The sequence below is a fragment of the Phaethon aethereus genome (genome assembly GCF_964289735.1).
Source record: "Phaethon aethereus genome assembly, chromosome: 10".
Taxonomy (NCBI): Eukaryota; Metazoa; Chordata; class Aves; order Phaethontiformes; family Phaethontidae; genus Phaethon; species Phaethon aethereus.
In genome coordinates, this window is record NC_138586.1 from 13,932,571 (window position 1) to 13,957,721 (window position 25,151).

General features: G+C 46.6%; 1 protein-coding gene across 1 annotated transcript in view; it reads right to left on the reverse strand.

Moving 5' to 3' along the window:
- Nucleotides 1–1,007: 1,007 nt before the first annotated feature.
- Nucleotides 1,008–25,151, reverse strand: part of MED12 (mediator complex subunit 12) — a gene marked incomplete at both ends in the record, with an annotated part of 36,603 nt that continues 12,459 nt past the window's right edge. Inside the window, 31 exon segments of the mRNA XM_082004025.1 lie at nucleotides 1,008–1,051; nucleotides 3,072–3,153; nucleotides 3,319–3,504; nucleotides 5,884–6,046; nucleotides 6,660–6,877; nucleotides 7,122–7,202; nucleotides 7,660–7,865; nucleotides 8,071–8,221; nucleotides 8,553–8,930; nucleotides 9,446–9,607; nucleotides 9,879–10,014; nucleotides 10,520–10,629; nucleotides 11,089–11,178; nucleotides 11,420–11,531; nucleotides 11,617–11,778; nucleotides 11,870–12,030; nucleotides 12,330–12,401; nucleotides 12,587–12,766; nucleotides 15,671–15,834; nucleotides 16,124–16,237; nucleotides 16,970–17,071; nucleotides 17,769–17,889; nucleotides 18,173–18,317; nucleotides 18,518–18,745; nucleotides 21,038–21,169; nucleotides 21,429–21,592; nucleotides 22,373–22,516; nucleotides 22,666–22,804; nucleotides 22,806–22,820; nucleotides 23,734–23,882; nucleotides 24,163–24,336. Coding sequence (XP_081860151.1) covers nucleotides 1,008–1,051; nucleotides 3,072–3,153; nucleotides 3,319–3,504; nucleotides 5,884–6,046; nucleotides 6,660–6,877; nucleotides 7,122–7,202; nucleotides 7,660–7,865; nucleotides 8,071–8,221; nucleotides 8,553–8,930; nucleotides 9,446–9,607; nucleotides 9,879–10,014; nucleotides 10,520–10,629; nucleotides 11,089–11,178; nucleotides 11,420–11,531; nucleotides 11,617–11,778; nucleotides 11,870–12,030; nucleotides 12,330–12,401; nucleotides 12,587–12,766; nucleotides 15,671–15,834; nucleotides 16,124–16,237; nucleotides 16,970–17,071; nucleotides 17,769–17,889; nucleotides 18,173–18,317; nucleotides 18,518–18,745; nucleotides 21,038–21,169; nucleotides 21,429–21,592; nucleotides 22,373–22,516; nucleotides 22,666–22,804; nucleotides 22,806–22,820; nucleotides 23,734–23,882; nucleotides 24,163–24,336 — 4,485 coding nt within the window.

The following is a 25,151-nucleotide window of genomic DNA, read 5'->3' on the forward strand; positions in this document are numbered from 1 at the left end:
GAGAGCACTAAGCTTAAAGGAGCCTGCTACAGAGAGAGATGAAAATCCATGCCAGCAGGCTGCATTAGGCAGGTCAAAAGTTGAGAATGCAGCATGTTACCCATCCAGAGAAAGCACTGTGGCTGTCAGGAAGGAGCTAGCAAAGGAGCCTTGGTGCTTATCAGCAAGACCATGCTGCGATGAGTAGTGTTATGAGTGCATTCGGTCTGCAGCTCCTCCTAGACTGCAGAGGTACTAGCCTGAGCATCTCAGGAACTGCTGTGGCTGTGAAGCTGCACGTGTTAGCCTCAGAATTACCCTGCAATGCAACTCCATCTTTGCTTTATACCTCTCTCCTGGTGGGACATGCCACAGACTACTAGTAAAGCTCTTCATCAACATACAAATCCTACAAAGCTTGCACAAACCCTTGCAAGCACATGAAGACCAGCTCATGAAACAAACAGGAAAGGGCTTTCTTTCCCAAACCAAATTGTTTAGCTGTTCACAAAAGCTGAAAACAGAGACATTAGTTCTACTGAGAAAGAGAGAAAGACCATGTGTAGAGATGCTGCTAGGCTGTACTGGAAAGAGCGCTGAGGAGGAAAGGCAGGCTCTGAATACACACTCCTTTTGCAAAGTAAGCTCTCTGTATTCATCTGAGAATGTCTGCAGTACGGGGTTCATCTGGTATAAATAAAGTACAAAATTTTACAATGTCTTAATCATTATTTTAACAAAAATACTAAAAACTGAGTAAAAACTGAAACCAAAGTGGGAAGGGAGACTATCAACCACAAGGAATCTCCATAAATGTTTGTAGAAATCGGATAGTAAAAACACTTTTGCTGTACAATAAAACCATCCTCCTGGCACCTTCCTGCGAGTTGGGCAGCAGCAGCAGCAGCACTGGGGGCACAGGCCCAAGGACAGGGGTTGGGGCAGCCCCAGTCTGTGGGTCAGGGTGAAGAGGCTGTATCCAGTCCACAGTGATGTCTCCCTCCTGGATCAGTCTGAAGTGCCACAGATCAGTAGCGTCCAAATGGGTTGTTGTTCTGCTGCGTCTGTGTATCTGTTGAGGTCAAGACAGAGTCAGACAGACGCAAGGTCTGGTGCAGAAAAAGAGATCCCTCTCCCCGCATCACCATCACAGTATGAGAAGTGTGTCACAGGCTGTGAGAAGCAAAAAATATAACCTTTATGGCACCCCCTGCTCTGCTCATTTGTCTGAGCCTTTAGGCAGCAGCACAAGTCAGGACCTCACATTTTCTGAGGAAGAGATAGATATGTGTCAGTCCCAATCCTGAAGCTTCTCCAGAGGAGATCTCTCCATCTCTCATGGTGGAATAGGTGCACCATAACAAAGCCCTGAAAGGTGGCAGCTAGCTGGGAGGATGAGCTTATTCTGATTATTTCTGATTTTGAAAGAAAGTCACCCTATAAGATTGCACAACACCTGCAGCAATACAAGCTGCTCAGACAACTAGTGTCAAACACTATTCCTGAGACATACATAGAAAGCAGAGTTAGTGCAGGATTCAGAGACCACTATCCTGGCTCCCTGTTAGTATCTCGGTACAAAAAAGGATACTCCCAAAGGACTTCCAGATGGCACAAAAAGGGCAGGTAAAGTTATATTCAAGAACCTCATGAACTTCCAAACTGCTGGGACTGATGTTTTGTGATGTACAGTGCTCACAGTAAACTTGGGTACTGTTCAATTAATAAAATTCTGTCATTTTTCTTCCCCAAAACCCCATCATCGTGTTTGACCTTAAGTCAGACGAAGTAAAAGGAGATCAGTGTAACCTGGCTAGCCTGCTCTCCTTCTCCACTCTGCTGGACAACAGCACATTCAGGGATACCCCAGAGCCTCCTAACAGCCTGTCCTGGGACCAAAGTATTACCGTCCCGCTCCTACAGGCTATTCTTGGTTTATGTCCTGCTTTCCACTCAATCCCAGAGTTCCTTGGTGGAACTGATGCAAACCCAATGAGGAAGCATGGAAGCTGCATGCTGACACATGGCTGCATCGGACCCACGCATCTGTTCCATATAAAACAGCTCCGTTTGCTGTACAGACAGGATACAAAAATATGGCTATTTGGCTATATTCAGATTCTTATATGAGGTCTTCCTATATTTGAATGTCCTGGCTGGGATCCTTGCACAGACTTGTGGTTTGTGAATCAGGCTAGTGGGAAACTTAGCGCATTAAACCTTCTGGTTTGGGAAGGTTTTTTTGGTCACAAGGACTAAGAATTTTCCATCAGGGAACAAGTATAAGCACAATTTCCAATCCCACACTCCACACATTACATCTAGCAGAGTCTCAGACTTAATGCACTGCAAAAAAACCTGTACTGTCCATTTCTGGGCATTTTCATAGCATGTCTGCCATTTTTATGGCAGAAAAGCCAGCGAGGAGGTGACAGTAAAACAGCAGGTCATTCATAAGGGAACAGCACAGACACTGGGTTCTGTTTCTAGATCCCCCAGCCAGTAGTTCAATGCAGATTATAGAAATACAGTGCCAGACTGAACACCATCTATGCCATTACACTGTCCGTGACGGCAGCCACAGAAGCCCACAGAACACCAGAAACACAGAAAGCGTGCAGCAACATTTCATAGAGTACCCTCCCTGCCTCCAAGAAGCCTTGTCCTGATCACAACACGAACACAGTATCTCTGGGTCATCCACGAAGTGAGTGCCCCAGGACTACAGCCTCCCTGTGCCCCTCAGAGGTCATCTGCAGCAGAGGAAATACCTCTGAATGCTTTAAAGCTGCAGACTGGATACTTTCAGGAAAGCTGCATGGCAGCCCCTACAAAGGCTCAGCTCCCTCATCCCTCTGCAGGCAGCAGAAGGAAAGCCTGGAAGGTTGCTCACAAACTGGTAAGCACTGCCTGTCTTGCTGCTGTGCTCCCGTGGGCCAAGAGCTCCAAGTCCTGATGCCACTTTCCTGCCAGCATTATTTATGGCCTCAGACAGACAGTCTGGCTTGGCCTTGCTTCTCTACACCAGGGTACCTGCAATAGGAAACATCAGGGAAGAGACCAGGGACAGGATCAAGAACACCAAGGCTTACTGGAAAGCTGCTGTTGAAGCTGTCGAACCAGAGCAGCTGTTTGCTGCTGCTGCTGTGTCTGCTGAAGGCCCTGGCGCTGGAACTGCAAAGAGAGAAACGCAGTTATAGCCACACCACCTGGCTGGCAGCCTTGGCATTCACACAAGCCCTGGGAAGCGCAGGGGAGGGAGAAAGGGGGGATGCAGGTGGAACACCGTTGGATTTGTGCTGGACTACCATGTCTCTCTGCCTCCGAGGGCACACTCACAATGGGCTGCTGGGGGGGAAGAGCCTGCATTCCCAGCCCTGGGGGCTGGCCCTGCGCCTGTGGCTGAGGCACTGTGGAGACCTGGGGTTGCTGCTGCGGCTGTGGCTGTGGTGGCTGTGGCTGCTGTTGTTGCTGTTGCTGCTGCTGCTGCTGTTGTTGTTGTTGCTGTTGCTGCTGCTGCTGCTGCTGCAAAGACAAAAGAGAAGGGACCATCAGGGAACTGTATGGGCAATGCACACAGCAACAGGGCACAGGAAAGGCTGAAGGAGGAAGGATGTTCCATGCAGTAACATACCCTCTTACACCATTTTCCTTACACGTACCTAACTTCTCCAAATTTCACCAGGACCCTGCCCCAGGCTGAGAAATGGCAAGAAATACAGGGACAGTAACAGAGTTCTTCTGCAAGATGAGGTATCGACAGATAGCAGGAAGAGAACTATGAGTCTACTGGTCAGCTGGGGAATGACTAGCAGCAAACGAGATACAAGAACAGGAAACAACTAAGACCTACCTCAAGACGTTGGATGGTTCATCTCTTGCCTCCTGGTTAAGATCAGCAATACTGGGTTCACCGAGTGTTTGCCTGACCTGTTCTCAAAATTTTTCCAGAGGTAGCAACAGAGCTCCAATATATAACCTTCCTATGAAATTCAGTCCAGGTCACACTTAGTCCTACTACTGGAGTTTTCCCTAATCTCTACCCTGAATCTCCTATGTTATGATTTAAGGCCATTTCTTGTCCTATAGCCAAGGGACAAGAACAGATAAAGGTGGGGTTTTTTCTTCCTTTTTTTTTGAAGACAAAAAATTTGGAGACTTATCTCTCCTCTTGTCTCTACCTCTCTAACTTGACACCCAGCTGTTTCAACTTTTCCTTCTCAGTCACATTCCCCAACTCTTCGATCTATCTTGCTGCCCTTCTCTGGCATTCATGCCAGCTGGTGTTGCATTCCAGCAGAAGGATGCTGATAAAACCAGATGCAGTGCTTCAACCTAGATGCTAACAGAACTAGTTACAGTAAGAATAATATTCAGTGTGTTGAACTTGGAGTCAGAGTATACGCACAAATCTCAAGGTTCTTTCATTCCTCCTAATTTTCAGACATTTCTCCATCTGTTAATGTAGTTTTGAACTCTAGATCAACAGAAGAATTTATAGCAGAAATAGAAAACTGCTAATGCCATCATAAAAAACACAACATGGTGATGCTAGGTACAGTTCTGATCGCTGGCTCAAAAGGGTAAGATACAAACCTTGAACAGACTCAGAAAACAGACAAGAATACAATCAGGAGAAGGGACAGTACCTTATAAGAGGAGGTTAGGAAAACTTGACCTATGGAAGCTGCAAGTGCTCCCGAGGAATACATTGCGTAAACATCAGAGAGAAAGAAAAGCCAGTAAACAACCGGACACAGCAGACAATAACAATTGGATACAAGAACCAGTCGTCACAAACACATTGAGACTTGGATCAAGGATTCAGCCCAAATGGAGTGAGTTTCTAGAACAGCCTCCTAACTTCCATCTTAAACCAGTTTGGCCACTTAGGTTCTTGAAATGGATGCTATGATCTGGGTACACAAGAAAGCAGGTGACAGACTAAATGAGTCAGGATACCTCTCCCAATTTCATGTCCTACCTTCTTGCAACAGCTGACTACCAACCCATGCAAGACAAACCAAAAGGCCATCTGTCCTTTCTACAAGGTACTGCATCATGACAGTCACCTCAAGCACCAGGAGTCTATTCTGCATCTGGTATGCCTCCGAGAATGCAGCAGGAGTCACAGCAACATGGGAGATTTTGGGCACTCCACTTTATTATTTTTTTTTTTAAGCAACCAAGCAATGTCAGCTAAAAGCTGAAGGTATACATGAAGTTACTGAGCTAGGAAAAGTGCTAGCAATTTGTCTGAGGCATGTCCTTTTTCTAAATATGAGTGATGGAGAATGCTAAAAGAAACCAAGTGAATAGTCAGGGGGTGATACTTATCAAAAGGACTAAAAGCTGCTGACTACAGGCTTGCACTGGACAAGAGACTACAGGCAGTCTCCTGTCCACTGCAAGGCAGCAATTCTCAAATACTGCTGACTGCAGCTCTCTGCAGGAAGCACTGTCTCGCTCAGGCTTCTCTCAGAACATGAACCCTCAGCACTCTGCCATGTAAAGTCTCCTCATATTCTACAGGTTTGCTAGGCCTTGTCATAAGGTATGCAATTCACCAATTAACCCAAACTATTTCTGTGGTTCTCTGTCAATTTGATACCTTTCTGTAACTCCAAGAAATGTACTCATATCTGTATATCACATAAGTATTTAATATTCATAAGACCATAATGCAAATCCATGGAATACTCATGTCCGTTGACACATGCCTGTGAACTTCTTCAAACCTAGACAGCTGGGTCTAACAGCTTACTTTGGATCAGTTTTTCACCATCCACTGTTAGATGTGGAGTACATGGACTGATTCACACCAGATTTCCTGCCATTGGAAACTGCAATGGAGGCAAGCCTCCTCCAGCTCCAGCAGCCTTCCTCCTGTCTGCAATCACTCACCCTCAGCATCTGCTGCTGCTGTTGCTGCTGCTGCCTCAGGTACTGCTGCTGCTGCTGGTCAGGCAGTATCTGGCTAGGTCGAATTCCTGAGGGGACTCCTTGTGGACCCAAATGGTTCATCCCACTCATCATGGGGGCCTGCTGTATTGACTGGTGAGGAAACCTGCAAGGACAAACTTATGGAGTAAGAGATTCATGGGCAGCCAGCTTCTTAAATCCAAACCAAACTTCCACCATCAAGATAGAAAGCACAAACAGCCCCTTGCAATCCATGCTGCCTCTCTGCAGAAAGGTGAGGGACACTAGGGCCTCTCAAGGGTTTCCTCCAACCTGTTTTTCTAGAAGTCCTAAGTGACAGTCCTCAGCCCACTGTTCTGCATGGTTTCCCTGCTAGATTTATGCCTGCTCAGGAGCATGGAAAATGCAGTGGAAACCCCAGATCTAGCCCTTTGATGGTGACCTGCTGGTTAGATTTAAAACCTAAACCATGAGTTTCACAGGTAATTTTTCTCATACCTCCCAACTCCATCTTTCTCTGGCTGGTAACACTGTCTCCTGCCTGCAACTAGCATCTCCGAATTACATCTTGCCTCTCTGTTTCTTCCCAGGGCTGAAAGCTGGATAAAGATGTTCCCCTGAGGGTGTGAAGGACTCAGATGCTGTATAACAGCACAGAGAACAGGCTTTTCACAGATTGCTGTTAGGGTTGTCTGAGCAGTGTCGGGGAAGCCCTTGATGAAATACAGCTTATTAACATTTGGTAGGGTGGTAGGTACCTCTGTGTGTTGCCCAAGGTGTGACCATAGCCAGGGGCCTGCTGGTGTACGTAGCCGCTTGGTCTCTGCTGCATTTGTCTAACAGGATCCACTAGGGCAGGATTAGAGCTGGGGTGGGAATTCTGATAGGGCTGGCCAGAATAGGTAGGAGGTACCATGGTGCCTGACTGGGAGGGGTGCTGCTGAAGGCCTATGTGGGAGACATAAGGCGTGTAACCCTGAAATGAAAGAAAAAGCTTTTATCAGTCATGGGGTAAGGTACAAAAGAGAATTTTGAACACAGGACACCAGTCTCCTCTAAATACTGTCACAAGGCTGCTCATCTCTGGAATTCATACTCATGCTGCCCAGTAAATGAGGAGTGAAAAGAGCCAAGAGACTTTAGGATTTAGCAGCAGAAACAAAGACACTACCCTGTGCTGGAGCCAGATTCCAGTCCTACCTGCAGTCACTGCCACTTACCTGGGAGGGCTGCAGTGCTCCATAGGATGGAGTTGGAGCCATCTGGCGCACAGGCTGCTGTCCCATTATGCCTTGGCCCTGCTGGAAGGCAACAGAGAAACACTTTTTTCAATGACTCCAAAGAGCAGGACACTGTTGCTCTCTTCTCAGCAGCTCCCACCAGATCAAACAAGTAGCTTCACTGCTAAACCTATAAGGCTGCTGCACAGCATGCAGACGCATCACCCCGACTTGGGACAAATAAGCTGCTAACATCCCCACCACCCCACAGCCAGGCTGTGCTCCTCTCATTGCCCAACAGTCACAGATGCTCCAGTGGACCTCACTGACAGCCTCTACCAACTGTTTGTGATGTGGGCGCACAAAGCAGGTGGCAAACACAGAGCTGCACCAGAGGAACAGACACAAAAGACAGCATCTTTCCAGGGCAGAAGTAGAGAGGGGGTTGGAAAGTTCTGGCTGGAAGGGATAGTCCCAGCAAACAGCTCAGGCTTGCTGTGCTGTGGTGTCCAGCAACAAGAGCACAGCTCTGACTTACCAACTTTGCTTGAAGCTGCTGCCTCAGTATCTGTCCCTGAGACACTGGAGGCTGCTGTCTGTACACTGCTGGCTTGTAGGAGGGGTCAATGCCCATCATGCTCCCCATCCCTGGAGGCAGCACACCACTATACGGAGGACGACTCTGAACAAGTTTCCCCAGTGGCATACGTACAGGTCTGTAAGATGTATCCAGGCGAGGTCCACCTGCAAGAGGAAGAGAAAGAGGCTGAGTAGTCACACGCTATGACTGAGCCTTGTAACTCCAGAATGCCTATTCATCACCGTATCTAGATGCATGACAGGCAAAATGGAAAAGTGTAGGGACCTGCGTAGGACCATCTCACAGAAGGGTTTCTTAACAAGAGGTTCCTAAAGAGGTGCACTATACTCAGCTCTGCTGTGCACCTACCTGCTGGAAGAGGCTGATTCTGGGCATAGAGACCCACTGGTGACTGCCCATATGCCAGCCTCGACATAGTGCTTCCTGACTGGTGATGCAAGAGATCTGTAGGCATACCGACTCCATATGAAACCCCTCGGCTAGGGCCCAACACAAAATCCTGCAATGACAAAGGAGTAAGAAAGATCAGTGTGCACTGTGAATTCAAGAATGGATGAAGAGTATGAAAGGGCTGAAAAGTCCACAGGAGGAAACCTGGGATGCTATCCGAGCTGGGCAGCCTTTTTCCCTCCCATCAGGGATTAAGAAAACATTTGCCCTGCCCCAAGCTAGAGAGCACAGGATAGAACTCCAGCACTCCCAACTGAGAGGAAACACATCCCATCTTCACCATTACACCACTCTCAGGCTCCTCAGGAAGACTCAAGGGAGTGCTCTGTGACTAGGAGGCGTGGACACAGGAGGTCCATAGCTGTTGGGAAGTCAGTTACCTCAGTTTTACTGGCAGATTGGTTGCGTTTCTTGGTTTTGCTCTGTTTCTTCTTCCGTTCTTCAGTAGAGGTGGCAGGATTGGAGCTTGTTTTATCAGCCTTGGCTGGTTCCGCAGCTTTCTTCTCTGGTTCTAAAGCCACAGGTGTAGGAGGCTCTTCCTCTTCAGGGGGCAGTGGCAACGGCTCCAGGTAGTAACTGCGGGGCTTGGGTTTCAAGTGTGTGTGGTACAGAAGAAGCCTCTGCTGCTCCTCAAATCTAGACACCTTGCGATCCACCCGGACTGTCCCAAACCATCCCCAAGAGAGGGGGGCTGAATGCTTTAAGCCCTCAAACAGATCCCAAGGGGAAATCTTCTGCTTTGTAGAGACTTGCAAACCCTTTAAAGCAAAAGAGATAAGAACCTCCAAGTGCCTTTTGTTTCTCCTGCTTTCTTCAGGCTCTACTCCACATGTCCCAGTGAACAGCCTGAGCCCTTACTAGTAGTCCCTGCTCTTCTACACAGCAAAGCAGTCATTTCTAAAGGCCTTCATCAACAACTGCCAGTCTCCTTCATTCCATCTCTACCAGTCTTCTGCCCACTAGCACTGCCCGGTAACTCACATGATGGGGATTATGGGTTTCTCTTTATGCTTTATATAGCCATAAGTACAAAACCAAAATTTAAATAACTTTTCAGGCCATAGCGGTATGTATCAGCGAGTATTAACACCCAGCTTTGCCCTTTTTGGACATGGTTATGTGCCAGCTTGTGTGCAGCCAGACACTTCAAGCTCAGCAGGCAACAAGGCGCTGCATACAGATGCCTCCCAAGCTGTGTAGACTCAAGGCATCAGAGGACAAGGTGACACCTGCACTCAGGAGCTGTGATGCAGACAAAAAAAGCTTCATTTACCTCCTTCTTGAAGATGGAGTCAAATCCAGCTATTTTATTGCCTTTGGTGTCAATGAGGGATCCCTGAGGTTCACAGGTGATGACATCTCGGGTCTGCTTGGGAAGTGGCAGTAACTGTCGCACCTTCTCTAGGCTGTCAGATTGCCGGTCCCCCAGCTCTTTCTGCACAAGTGGAATAGAGAAGACTTGAAGAATCGCTCAAGGAAAATCATCTGAAGCCCACGTGAGCCTCTTCTGGTGTTAACCTCCATCCCTGCATCCACCTCTCACCTTTGCACCCTTTAGCTCTAAAGTCATTGGGGCCACCCTCACTGCTTCATCTAAACAGCAGTAACAGGACAAGTGCCATTTGTGAGAGGCAGGTAAATCTGCATAGTTGGACAACCACGACACAGCACATACTGCTCCCCATACTGGGTCTGGTGTCCCTCACCCTGAGTTTCTTGACAAGATTCATGTATGCCCGCTTGTTCTCCTCCATGCTGCCCTGAGAAATGCTGGACATATCAGCGGCCAGGGTGCCATTGATGAGAACACTCAGCATGTCCAACACGGTGGTGAAGAGCTCACTGTTGGTCAAGAACAGAAAGGTCAAATTCACCTGAGAAGCACATATAAAACCTCTGCTATCATAGTAACACTAAACATTATTAGATTGCCAAGAATACTGCCTGCAGTCAGAAGTGCTAAGTGCTCTTCAGACTAGCCTCCCATACTAATCCTCCTTTTGCTCATACACCACAGGGTGTTCACACTTGAGTCAAGTGCAGTATCACAGATTAAGACTGGCCTCCTGTCTATGCATTTAGCTTCTCCAAAAAGCAGGTATACAGACTCAGCTCTCGTCTATTAATCTCTGCATCTGGAAAGCAGAGTTTGCTCTGGATATGTCAGAGTGCACTTGGATATTGGGACCTAAGTTGTAGCCTGCTATTATTACGAAGTCTCTTTTGGCTGTCACAGCACTTCTGACAGATCATTTAGAGAGACAGCTAGCTCACACGAGGAAAGGGGCCATGCTAATGACTGCCTCCCTTGGGAAGTGTATGGATCAGAAGTCAGCCAGAAAGTTACTTGTTTGACTGCATGTCCACGGTACCACTGCTGATGATGTCCAGGAGAAGCACAGCCCATTCAGTCGTCTGCTGTGTACTGCGTTGAACCGTGTCAAACATTCCCCCCACCTGGCAGAGAAAAGTAGCTTAGTCACAAGGACACCATGAAGAAACACTAAGTTTAGAAGTGAGAAAGGAGCCTAAAGCAGAAAACTCCTGCGCTGCAGCAACTACTACTGAGAGCTGAAAGAGACTGCAGTCAGCAGGACAAACCTCAGATGCAAGTAATAGTACTGTGAACTGCAAAAGCATTGAAATGGGAAGGCACATCTCCAAAACAGAGACCAAGGCTCTGGATTTCATCCTGGCGAAATAAAGCAAGGGAGTTTTTCCATACACCTTATCCCACTCAGGGCTCAAGACCTAGAGGCAGCACAAGTGTCTCTCCTAATTCCTTGCCTCAGGACATATATAGCCCCTCTACAGTGTGTGTGCTCATTCAAAAAAAAAAAAAAAAAAAAAAAGAAAAAAAAAAGGCAGACAACTCTTCACCCCATATGGGTAAGCTCGTTTTCTACAACTGCTCACCAAATTCAGACGTAGTTTCAGGGCCTCATGCATCAGCTGCTTGGCTTTACAGTCATCTTGGTACTGATCTTCCCGCCAATTCGTAACAATCTAAGAAATTTAGAAGAGGGGACAGACATCACAAGCTGTACGCTATAGAGAGCAGCTTGTACTGCCCACCGTCCAGTGACACAGAGATGGCCAGCTCAAACACCCTACACCAACCAGAGTAAGATCTTTGCCTTATTGAGCATATGATCAGACAGACAACATCTCCAAGGACATGCCCAACAGCCTGCCTGCTGGAGGAGCAAGCCCTTAAGGAAAGTGAGGGGAGAATCAAGACACCTGCCTGCTGGACCTGACTGTACAGAGAGGTGAGGAGGCCTTCCCGCTGCTCATCCTGTCCTTTCAAGCATGTTAGCACCAATGACAGAAATGGCTGCTGGCTCAGGAGGGACATGCTGCAGAGAGAACAGAGATGGAGCTATACTGCCAGGCTGGGGGATCAGCACAGCAAGCATTGCCTGCCCTTTCCCCAGGAATCACCTCTTCTGCTTCTGGCGGTCACGCTCTTTGCGGGATGATGACCCTAGATGTTGTCCTTTCTCCAGTTCTTCTCCAGCAGCTTTCAGCACATGGCCCTGCACTGATGTTGGAAGCTTAGCAATGAGAGGGGCCACCAGCCACACTCCTGATCTCTCCAGGGAGCTGTGACAACACAGGAGAGAAAAGCAGTTTGCAATCCAACCTATGATTCAGACTTGTCTATAAGACAGCTGCATGCTGGGACTACACCTACCTGAGTATGGGTTTGGATTTGTTGCTGGCAGGCGTAGCACTTGCTGAGCTACTGATATTGTTGACTCCATTGCCAGCAGAGTTAGCAGAGCTGGTCTCTGCTGACTGCTGGAATACCTCAATGGTGGCCTTGGCTATATTTTCTAACAAGGAGTTCATCTCCTGGAGATTGGGAAGAAGAGACAGCCAAGTCCTCCTCTGAGAGCACCCACTGACAGGGCTTGCACATTTCAACGCAACTCACTACAAACCCAGTTTGCCAACTTCCCCATGGTTGCTGTTCTTCAGGTCTCAGACTCATTGCGTCCTTCTCATGTTTGGCTTTCACAGGCCTGACTCCCTCTTTGTTTACTTTCTCCCTATTCCCACTTCTGCCAGGCCACATCCCCACCATCTCACAAGCAGCCACCTCAGCACTGGCAACACACGTCCCTGTATGGTCCCTCTGAGCAGAAACTCACATTGTTTGCCGTCTGCTTAATCATGAGCTGCAGCTCCAGCGAGGACTGCCTCATGGTCCACTGGTCCAGATTCTGCAACACATGCACACATACTTCATATGAGTCCTTATCTCAGTTCAAACTATGTCAACCCACACCCTCAGCTCCCATGACAATGAGTGTCAAAACCCTCAGAGGGCTGCATTTTGGACAACCCCACTCTAACACTACATTAGGCAATTACTAGGACACTCTTACATTCTGCCAGGAGCCTGCACCTGTAAGATGCGTTTAATCCTCTGCCGCTGAGGATTTTCTCCTTCCTCATTGTCCAGCAGCCGGTGTGGATAACAAATCAGCTGCATCAGCCTCTGGGCCTGTGTGCTGCTCAGAACAGGATCCTGCAAGTCATTGCTGTCTTCACAGAGGGACTTCAGACATCGCTCACCTACCCACTCCTGCAAGACAAAGGCAGAGTCAGCACAGTCCACCTGATGTCTGATTCCAAACCAGTGCCCCTGCTTTCAATCTCAGAGAGATGTCAGAAACACGTCAAACTCATAAAAACCTTATTAGTATGCAGCTATGCCTGATAATCATGTCTCTTCATGAACTGTACTATCCTGATTCAGCAGGCATCAGGCACAGCACAGCAATCACAACAGAGGAAACATCAACTTCGACAAGTCAACAGTGGTGAAACACAGTAGCTGCTGTTTGTTTTGACAAAATACTGGTATGATTTAACAGTACAGTCACTTACCATGCCCAGGCTCCATCAACACTGCCACTTAGGCTCAAAAGATCAGAAGGGATCACTTAAAATTATTTGGTCTATCTCCTGCACAACAAAGTCCTGGAGCTGTCCTAAATTAAATAATTCAGGGCTGCAGCTAAGGCTAAACTAGAACATGTCTTAGGGAAAAGTACACCCCTTAATTCTCAAATAGTGATGGAAAACATACTGCCATCCTTAGTAAAAAACAATGACTTGACTTCTCAAACCCTAGAAGGGGAAAGAACTGACTGGATGCAAGCCATTTATAAAGTCATGAATTATGAGGAGAACGTAGACAGAAAACTATTATTGTCAGCCTCTCCATTTCAGTTGGTGGTCCCTAAGTGTATGATAAAGGCAGCAGTTTCCAAAACAAACACAAGGTAGGTGCTTCTTCACACAGTTTACAGTTAACCTGCAGCATTCATTACTACAGGATTTTTTCATGTTGAAAATAAATTAGCAAGTTCAGGAAATTAAAATCCACAGAGGACTGCTCTGTAAGCACTTCTGCTCTGCAGAGCAAGCCTTATCAGAGAATTCCTCCACTGAGAAGTGACAGCCAGAGAAGAAGAGATGAGGATCCAGTTCATGAAACACAGGTGCTGGTGCTACACCTAGAAAGCTGGGAACAGTCCCTCTCAGCAGCAGACAGCACTCTAAGCAGAGCACAAAGGTCAGAAAACCTATCTTGAAACCCTTGTGAAACCACAGCCTTGATCTTCAACTTAATCTCAGATGAAGTTTCCACTTTGCCAATACACATGATCTGGTGATTTCTCCAACGCCTATTGCATTTCTCCCCTTCAGTGTTGCTACATCATAATCTCTTGAAACTTCTCTTCTTTGCATACGTAATATGCATATCCTTGGGAAGACTCTTTTTGTCACTTGCTCAGCTTCCTACAAGAATTCAGACTTCATCTCTGATCCACTTTATTGGTATAATCTCACAAATAAGTATGAAGTCAACTACCATCTTTGAGGGACTTCTAGCCCCTCTCTCTCCCTCTGTAATATTTCTTTACAAAACAGCTTTTACAAAACAGGTTTCATATTATTAAAACAGAGCCCCTCATCTTCCTCTTCACAGGAGAGCATTATGAACATGTTTTCCAATCACTATGGACAACTCAATCACTGGTTAGTACCTTTGACTCAAGCCTTCCTCTTGGTTCCCACTGTGGTTTATCACAGCTCTATGAAATTAACTTTTTCAAAAGGACAGTCACAATTACATTTATTAATTTAAACAGGCTAAAGGGCAGACCAGCAACTACGTCATAATAATTTGTACCCAAGAAAACTTTAACTTAATTCTGTTATCTGCTCCTTTTCCCTACCGCCTCATGATGAAGTCTATTATACAATATACACCTGAATATGAGATGCAACATTTTCTGCATTTGAGAAATCAAAACCTATAGTTTAAGGCATTCTACAGATGTTTCAGAATTGATAATGTGAGCTCTGCAGCATCCACTGCTCACACTGGAGGTGCTAATATTAAACATATCATTTTACCAGCCCTTTACAACTGCAGGAACCCTGCAGGAGCTCAGGCACAATTCGGTGGTAGTCACCGGTGTCTACTGGAATGCTCACTCCTACATAACCAGTGCTGCCAACAATTGGTATCAGTAGTGATACCTAACACTGCTACTCCCTCCTGTACACACACACATTTTCTACCTACTGTGAATTCCTACATAGACTGGGACCAACAAGGGAGTATCTACTTCAGTCAGCTTTCAGTAACACCAAGTATGTTAAATTTATGCTTGTAAACAGGTGGCTCTAATTCTTCTTTGATAGGCTGGTAACATTGCTATATAGCGAGCCAATTAATAAACAGCAGCATCACAAAGTATGAGGACAACGCAGCACTGCTGTATTTTGTTTATCCATTAGTAATACAGAATACAGGTTTCAAACTGTAACTCTGCGTATTTCCAGTTGACAGACTAAATTTGCAACCAAGGCCAAGGACATCCTTCAACACCCATTTTCATACAGTAGTGGTAACAGCCACTCCATTCAGCAACTAAGTACCTTATTAGCCAGGTTTCAGTTCCTCAAACGTCAATTTGCCACAAAGGAACAGAAATACTGGTGCTGGCAGATTAGGCTAAGCAAAATTTTTTTGTTGTTGTTTCTTTAATTAACCAAACAGGGCACAGAAAAGCCCAGGGATACATTGCAGCCTAGCTGCAAGCAACACTTAAGCTGCACCATTTATCACTTCGACAAGCTGTCTTTCTCATGCTTATCTTCTTTGCCTCCAGCACACATCTCAGAAAACCACTCCCAGCACTCCCCTGCTTGGACACGAGCCCTGTGCTGTTGCCAAAGCAAAGGGGATGTGCAGTCCCTGCATTCTGCAACATCTAACTCTTGACAACTGTTTGCCTCTACTTTTTGGTAATAGTGAGCAATTCTTAGCGCCATCACGTGGCAGAACCATCGCGGGTTCTTCACTGATCTTTCAAAGAAATACCTGGCAAACCCAATCTGCAGAAAGTCATATGGGATGTATCTGTCTGCAGAAGGCATAAGGACAAACCTAAAGATGGGACAGACTCACCTGTTGACATATACTCCTTAGTACATACTTGGCATAAATATCCAAGCTAGCTGTTTCTACAGTTACTACCCGACCACCGGCCTTCCTGGTGCCCAGCTCATCATCCATGAGATCATCAACACCTCCAGGATGGGAAAAGCCAGAGCCTTTCAGTTCTGCATCGCCTACAAGGAAAGCACATGTATCACTTAATCATCAATACTAAACCCAAAGCCTGACCCACAAAACATCCTGAGCTTTTGTAAACTATGTGATCAGTGATCTCCCTGCAGATTTCTTCTAAGAGATAGGAGGCACATTTACAGCTCAACCAAAGGGCTTCAGACAAGCCACACATCCACCAAAACAGATCTCCTCTGGCCTTCTGTATACAACCAACACATGCAACACAGTGTCTTCCTAGCACCCCCCTAAAAAACATTCTTACAGGTTCAGGCTAACACAGGTACATACCCAGAACAAAGACAGCCTTCAGCACTGCAAAGACTGCTCCATCCACAATACGATTCTGGGAAGCTGCCAGTAAGTGACGGTCACAGGAAGAGCGGATTCCCACCGTGGGTTTGTCTGCAAAGAGGACAATGGAGAAGGGCAATACCCAGCAAAAGAGAAAGGCACTGGCTCCAGAGCTGACTGAATTGTGTGCCAGCCAGTACCATAGAATCCAGCTCAGAGAATCCCGAGGCTAGTCCTTTTCCCAGCTGTAACATGGGGTCAATTTAATTAAAAGTTTCGCAAAGCATAGTGCCAGTCACGCTGGGACAACTGAACCATGAAATCCAAACGGGGAGTAGTGCCCATGTCATGAACTCCAAGCTCCAGCAGTACCCTAACCTAGAATACAGGCTGGGTTTAGAGATCTGAGCTATCAGGATACTGACCAGGAGCCAAGAACAGAGCTTCCTGGACCGTTTCCATCATCAGACTAAAAGGGAGTGCTGTAAAATAGCAGCTTCTGGCACCAAGTTAAGAGGCTATACAAAGCTCTAGACTTAAAAAAAAAAAAAAAAAAAAAAAGTGATCATTACTCTAATGGCTTAGTGACGGCAAGGCCACCTCTACTGGCTGGTTTCCTGACTCCAATGGCCTCCTCCCCAATGTGCCTGGCTACCATGGAGTGACATAAATGGAAGGATATTGTTCTTTGTCCTCTGCAGAAAGCAGTGTATCAGGCTTTGCCTGCTTTATTCAAAGCAAGCAGGTCATATCTCTAATCACAGGGTCCAGTACCTCTTTTTTTGGGGTGCAAGAGCCTCAGTACTTTCACAATGAAGAAAGGCTCTACTTTCATTCACTTACTGCCATCTTGCTGGCATGGGTTCAGCTGTGGAGTCTTAAACAGATGGAGTAAAATCCGGCAGGTCAGACGTGCCCCTGGTTCTGAGTCCTGTTCACTGCAGGCTATGTAAAGAAAACAGTCGACTGAGATTTCTTAAGCACTGGGACAGCTGACTCTCAATCCAAAAGCTATTCACAGTGCACTGCCCTGGAGCAGCCAGTTGAGAAGCTGCAGCAGCCTTATTGTATTTACAAATATGGAGCATGTGCAGCAATTAACATGCAAGTGAGCAAATCTATCAGTATTATCCCCAATGACATACACTGCATTCTGCTTGCTCCATCTTCCCAACTTCACCCTGTCAGAGTTTGGATGCTGCAATCCCCAGATCAAAGCTAGGAAGGCTGGTGCAGAGGAAAGGCAGAGTGACCCAGGCACTCTAGGCCCAATTTGTCAGCTGGCTGCTCTAGCCAAAATGCTAAGCTGAACTATATCGGCAACAGGAGCAATACTGCTGGAGTTTAAAGCCCACTATACTGGTCAGACAGTGTGGCTGGTAACATCTCCTCATGCTTATTTCAGCTTGCACACAAACTCCACAGAGCAACACATTGAGAAACCTTAGCACAACCAGTTTTTGCTAGAAAGCAAAAGGCCAGAAACTCTCTAAAGCAAAAACATTCAATTCTTAAGTACCATACTAGGAAAGCTGAATTGGAGGCATGTTTCACAGCTATGGGGTTCACAAAGTATCCATTAAGCACAGGCCTTTGGGCCAGAACTGAGACAAAGACCAGCTTTCTGCAGAGATGTACTTACCAGCATTGAGAAGTGAGGGAATAGCAGCACAGCGAATCAGGTCCTCCAGCAGCAAGCACTGCCGGGCAATGAGAATGGCAACAAAGGTGGCCAAGGAATCATGGAAAGATAAGTCACTGACCTGGAAGAGAGGAGATCATCCAGTGATCACAACAGCCTCTGCCTCATTCCTGCCGTCATCAACTCCTCAGCTTGCCTAAGAGCTGGGGGGTAGAAGGGCCCATAACCCCAGGTCAATGTCTATGATCAGGCCAGGCTGCAACAAACACCAAAAGGTAGCCCCAGTATTCAAAGCCTGTCCTCAGGAGACAAAGCCTCCATCCCTTGTTCGTTTCTGCCTTCTCCCAAGGGATCCCTCCGCTCCTGCTTCAATTCTTTTTCCCCTTTTGAATGTTTGCACTTGCATCAACATTGCAGAGGAGATCATTGAAGCCACAGGTCCCATTGTTGGAAGAACAGCACAAAGCTTTGAGCACACCCAGCCACTCGGCACTTAGAGACTTGCAGTAGCCAGTTAGCTCAGCACACAGGATAGCAATGTCGTTCACCCTGTTAAATAAATAATGAAAAAAGCAGAGGGTCAACTTTGCTACTCATGCATGCCATCACATCAGTGATTCTCTAAGGGACCCCAGCCTTGGCTCCTTCTTCCTCAGACCCCAAGACAGCCAAGGAATGGCTACTGGCTTTCTCATCCTCACCTAAAGATCCTACCATCTCAGTAGGACCATGAAAGTTCTGCCTCTCACCTGTCTGGATCATGGTGTCCCACACACACATGCATAAGTGCATTACAGACGAAACTGTAGCGGTTGGCTGGGTTTTCATTGAGGCTCTTGCCCAGGTTGGTGTATGTAAAGTTATGTGCAGACGGATTTTCAATAGTATCAATCATGAACTCTGGTTCCCACAGCATGTTGGAGTCAGACGGCTCAACATTGCAGTAGATTGTGTTCTTCACCTTGGAGCAGAAGTCACTAAACAGGACAGGAAAGAGAGATTAGGAACACAAAAAACTAAGCTTCCTCTGAACTCTGATAAACAAAGCAATCCTCTGCTAGACAAGCCCTCCCTGGGCAAGAATATGTGGAAACTCAAGATCACTGTGTACCAACAAAGACTCTCCCAAAAGAGTGAAGCTGGTTCTCTGTTGTGGAAGCACCTGGAAGTTACTCATGGGCTCAGTGAACATAGCATGGGAACGGCTATTTCAGGTCAGATCAGGGAAACACCTAGTTCAGCCCTTGTTGTCAGAACAGTTCATGCCCAGAGAAGAGTTTAAGAGCAAGGCAGCCACATGGCAATACTGCTCCAGCATCCTTCCCCACCCTGCTACAACTTAGGGCTCACAGATTTTCAGAATTAAAGTTAATGCCCTCCTCAACAGATTTTCCTCCTGCAAATTTGTCCACCTACTTTTTGAATCCAGTAGATTTTTTACATTCACAACATGGAATGAGTTCCATGTTAACTATGAGAACTATACAGTTTATTCTTTTGTTCTGAACCTATCATTTGTTATTTTCTATTCATTCCTTTTTGTGCTTGTTATTGTAAGACATAGTTAAGACATTCAGTTGTAAGACATTCAGTTCATTTTTGATATCAGCTAGAACTTTAAAATCTTCTATGATTCCCCCTCAGTCCTCCTCTTCTGTGGGGAAGAGATTCAGTTCCCCGTAAGTCAGTCATTCCAAACCTCTGGTCATGTATCCACTCATCCTCCTTTGGGCCTAACTCCACTATATGCTTTTTGGAGTCTGCTGCTCCAAACCACAAGGCACAGTTATACTGTGACTGAAATGGTAGTCTAATGATGCTCTCTGGTCTGTTCTCCATTCCTTTCCAAACAATATCTAACATTTAATTTCCTTTTTGACTGTTACTGAACACTATGATGAGATTTTCAATTATGTATCTGTTACAGCTCAAAGATCCTTTATCCAACTCGTAGTATATATCCATCACTACATAGAATTTGGAAGGGAACAAGGACAATCCTATGTGCACTATTTTATGTTTAAACTTCATCTGCCAGTTTATGACCTGGTCACCATCACTGCACCCTACTTCAACAATATGCAGCCAGCTTCTATTGTCATGTGTTGAATAACAGTTACATGGAAACTTTTGGTACCACCACTCATACAACTTCCGATGCATAGAACAGCACAAGCACCAGCACAATCCTATGGGAGTCCTCAGGGAGGGATCACCCTCAAAATGCAAGCTCCTTCCCATGCCTTGTCTCCATCTCTAACCTGTTTGCCTCCTGGAGGGTATTCCCTTTTATCTCTGGCCATTTACTTTAAAGCCTTGCTGAACAGCTTTTGGGAGTTCAGTTAGACTAGTATCAAGTTTCTCATTTCCGTATGTGTGATGACTCCTTCAAAGAACTCCAGTGCACCTGTGACCACAGCACTCCCTCTTGCTCTCAATTCAGTCCAGAGGGGGACTTCCAAGGCTTTCAGCAGCCAGTTTAGCCAGCTGACAACAAGGCACAAGCCACTCTCACAGCCCCTTGATGCCACGTTAATACCAACACATAGATATCCCTATGGCATGCTTGCACTAGAAACACTAATTAGGGAGCAGGGGCTGCGAGAAAAGACAAAGTGAAGCACTGTGCTGGAAAAGTAAGGCTGTCAGGAGAATTAGCCCTTTACAGGATCATGTAAGCAAAAAGCTATTGAGATCTGTGGACTCCATCTCTGGGCTGCTCCACAGGGAGCTGGTGGAGGGACAGTTCCCAAGAGAACTGCAAAGGGCAGAAGGTCACAGAGTAAAATATGCCCACAGGATAGAGCCTGGGGGCAGCATCAGCAGAGCAGAACCTGAAGAGCCAACAAGGGCAGAACAAGGACAAGGAGTGCAAAGTAGCACAGGAACCAAGCAGAGTAGGTTCAGAAGCAGTCCAAGAATTATTAGGGAGCTAAGAAAGCAGAAAACAACCTTTACGATGAACTGCTCAGTCATCAGAGTTTGGTAGGAACAGATCTCTCTACTTCTATCCTCTAGGACTGGGGTAAGAGACCTGTGGACGTGCAGAGGACTACTGAAGGCAATTCACCAAAACCAGCTTGATGATCTAAGAGTCAAGATTATACACTAGGTCATTACTGTCTGTAAAACAGGCACTACTCCCAAGACTTCAGTTCCCCATTGAGAGGATCTCAGGGACAACCCCATCAAGCATGATCACAAGGAAAGCTTGAGCGAAGGTGCTATACTGGTCAGCGCCCGCTGCATCCTACCTGCCTCAGACTCACCTAAATAGCTCCCCAAATTTACTTTTGAGGTGACTGCAGGAGGTATACAGGTCGTAGAGATAGGCCAGGATACAGCGCTCTGCTGAGGAGCCATCTGAGCGGTTCATGCCATGTTTCACCACCCCACACAGACTGTATAGAGACAAAAAAAACGCTGCAGCAACACGAAAAGAAAATCTGAAGGAATAACCTCATTACGCAGATATCCTCCTGAGCTCACAGCAACAGTGCTCACTGGGTAACATATCCCATCCCCTGCAAATTCTGTGAGCTGAACCCTCAGGCACAAAGTTGCTGCCTTTTCGGAAGGACACAGACATATCCCTGCGCCTTACAAGCCCCCAGAAGACAAGCTGCTTCCTTCCATGCGGTGAGCAGAAGATTCCCTTACCCTTCGAAGACCTGAGCCATCTGGTCCTGGTTCAATATAAGGCAGGAGTGGTAGTGCCGCAGCACAGCCACAATGCACAGGCACAAGCTGGTGGTGTAGCTGCCAACAAGGTCGGAGGATTTCAACAGCAGTTCTGCCTCCACCACGCTCAGTTCATTCAGCAACTGCACCCAATGACAGAAAAACCCTTCAACAGCCACAGGGGTAAGGTATGGTCAGAAATGGAGCAGGCACACCACACCCACAGCCTATAGAACCTGCCAGGAAAGGGACTGGCAGGTCCTTTCTGCCTAGAGATGTACCCCTGGAACAGCTGGCACCTCATACTTAGGCACAATGTCTCACTTGGGCAGTACAAGGGGCTGTCAGTGCTTGGGTATCAGAGGGCGATTGGGATATGGCCACAGATAGTAGCAGGCAGCTTGTTTGGTAATTCTGTCCTGCATAAATCTCACTTGGCTCCCTTTTTAAGGCTAACAGCCTCAGTTCTGTCAGCAACCATAGCAAGGCTTCAGGAGACACCTGGCACAGGCTGCAGAAACAGCAACAGGATTTTAGCAGGATCCATGTGCCAAGGATCCTTCCAGGGGAGCAAGGTGGGAGAGCTGCCAGAGACAGATGATCCCCTTCTCACTCACAACAAGGCCTTGCTGCAGCCAGGGACAGAGATGCAATGCAAATCCTTTGGAGACAACCCTGAAGCCTCTGAAAGAATAATCCTCAGAATGGAACATGTATGACTACCTGCCACAAACAACCTATTCTTAACAGTTGCAGTCCAGAAGCACTGGCACCACAATGACCACCTAATCTGACCACCTCCATGACACATGTCATAGGGTCACCAATGATCCCAGGAGCAGCCCAACTACTGCAGCACAGATCTGCGGCCTTTCAGGCTGATGAACTCCTCCCCAAGAAGCGTTTCAGCACACTGCGCTTACCTGGATGGCAAAGTCGATAAGACCACTGATGTTGAGTGAATACTCCATCAAGTCAAATATGAACTGCACATGCTGTACCAGAGGCAGGTGGTATGACATTCCCAAGGCAAAGCTGGTGATCTGTTCCAAGACGTTGCGAGATACCTGCAAGTGCAAGATGACACACAGTACTATCTCCCCTTGCAGAAGTCCCTCAGCAGACCACCTCCCCTTCCCTCCAGGAAGTTGCTCTCTGTAACGCAAAGGGACACAGTCAGGTCCCAAGAAGGATAGCAGCCTTGAAAGTTTCATACCTGAGATGTGACTTGGTGCTGATCAAAGTGGGAAAGATGCTGGAACTTTGCAAAGATATCTTCCGCTGTTGGGAATGCTTCTGGCTTGCTCTTTTTCCTCTTCTGGCCTTCCTCTCCACCTACCAAAGTTGGGAGGATCAGAAAAGAGTATTAGGCTACCTTTCTCAACAGGGGAGGGCTAGACATCAGCCATCAGCACCTGCTAGTCCCTCAGCGAGACCAACCCCTGCCATATAGCATCGCCAAAAAGGCTGAGTCCCAGACCTTAAGCTGATAAGGACCATCTTGAATTCAAAACAATAAACTGCTGAGGAAGGAATTCCTAACCCCAGAATGACAGTAGGGTTAACATCTAGTTTATCTCAAGTGGAGGTATTCCTCAGAGGGGGAAAATACTTTCTCTCTCAATTTAGAGGCACACCGATTCCCTGATGAGAACAGATGTTCTGGTTTGGAGATGTTCAGCCTCTAAATTTGTCAGAGGACCCCATCTCTTAGAATCATCTTTCTACCACATTTCAAGTTGCCTTTCAGGAATCAGACTAGGAGAAGAAAAAAACTGTAGCCAGATTCTCAGCTGATGGAAGTCAGAGGCTTTCTATTGATTTTGACACGGCTATCCAAATTTCTCATCCTATGCATTTAGCATGTGCCCCAAGCATAACACCATGCTACATTTAATCAAGGTCTTTGCCAAAAATGCATAGGCAAAGATCCTTGCTTCTTGTGCAGGGATCTAAATGCAAGAACTAAAGAAAATAAAATTTGAAAAGCCAAAGTTTTGGCCAGGGTGTCTCACTGTGAACCTGATATGACTTAATTCTCTTCTGAAGAAACATTCAGAATTTTCAGAATTCCCAATAAACAGATATTGTCAGCAGGAAACCAATCACCTTCTTGCTGGTAAGAATGTTTGGGAACAGAGCACCATTCCAGACTCTCAGTGACTGATACAGCTTACCAGGCACTGTAGATTATATGAAATCCTTTCACTGTGAGACTCCACACAAAGGAGCCAGCCAACTGGAAAGATGCTACTACTTCAGAAAGGAGTGGCTCAAGCTCTACTAACCCGTCTCTGCAGTGCTCTTTCTGTTTAAGACTTTCAGAATGTCTTTGGTTATTTTCTTGATCGTATGCCGAGCATCATCCCGTTGTTTTCCAACCCCGAAAAGAACTACCAACCGTTGGTTACACTCGTGGCTGCATGACTCCTCCTAAGGAACCAAAAGAAAGAGACAACTGCATTAGCAACTATGAGACTGAATGCTTTAATCTTGTTTCACACCTGGGTCTCAAAGAAAAAGGAAAGCTTCATCTCAGAAGTTGCTCTGGGAGTAAGCAAGGAGACATCTTAAGCAGATTACCTCCTGCAGCAGTGCAGGAAAGAATGACTGCTCCTTACCCACCCACAGCAGTACCAGCAGGGAAACACAGCAGCCTCATGACCAGAGCACAAGGCAGCAACAGGGGAGCGGTTATGAGCAGGTCTCATACCTGAGGAATAGGAAAGTGTGTTGCATACTGGATGTGCCGAGGCTGGTCATACAGGGATGCTAGCATTCCTTCCACAGACTTATCTTTCAGCAGAGCCTTTGCTTCCTTTTCAGGATCTGGTTTCTCAGGGGAAGGGCTGGCTTTAGATTCACAATGCATTGGAGGAGAAAACATCTAGGGAGACATAAGAACAAGAAAAAGTAGTTCGGAAACATGGTCATGCAACAGTGAAGATTGCTGAAGGAAGGCCTAAAAAGGGGCAGGAAGAGGGAGGGTTGGAGAAACACCCAGTTCTTAGGCCAATGACCAAGGCAATGTGCTAAGACGCTACTCCCATTTCTGCTTCTGGTCCATGTTGTATATTGAGTCAAAAGCAACAGGAAATAAATAACCATGACTTAGGATTTTGGGAACAAGCACTTCTACAGAAGAAGTGAGGATTCTGGGAAAGCCATAGGAAAGCCACACAGGTCTGCATATCACACCTGCCTAACATGTACCTCGAAAGGCCAGAAATGTCTGGAGAAATATAGATACTCAGGCATTTTTCAACCACCACAAATTGTTTTTATTACTAAGTGCTTCAAAGCATTCTGCAACCATGAACCATACCCATAAATATTATGAAGAACTGTAAAACTGAAGTACTGAAAGCCACACAGTACAATGACAGCAGACCTGTGTCATCTCCCAGGTGATCAAGAAAACCCCTGCCAACAGTAACTGGTCATTCCCAGTCTACCATGGTTATCTATTTCACATCCACATCCAAGCAGCCCACTTTCTACCCTGCCCAAACACCGGGCTGGTAGTGGCCAGCTGGTAGAGCGTAAGAGATCCCAGGAATCACTAGGACTCACTCTACTCTGATGGACCCTGACTTACATGAACAGGTTATATGGACCTTTTTACAGTGTCAGCTGCCTTACAACTCAGCCACTTCCAGAATACTGACTCTACAGTAGAGAGGGAGTACTCGCACAAAAGCA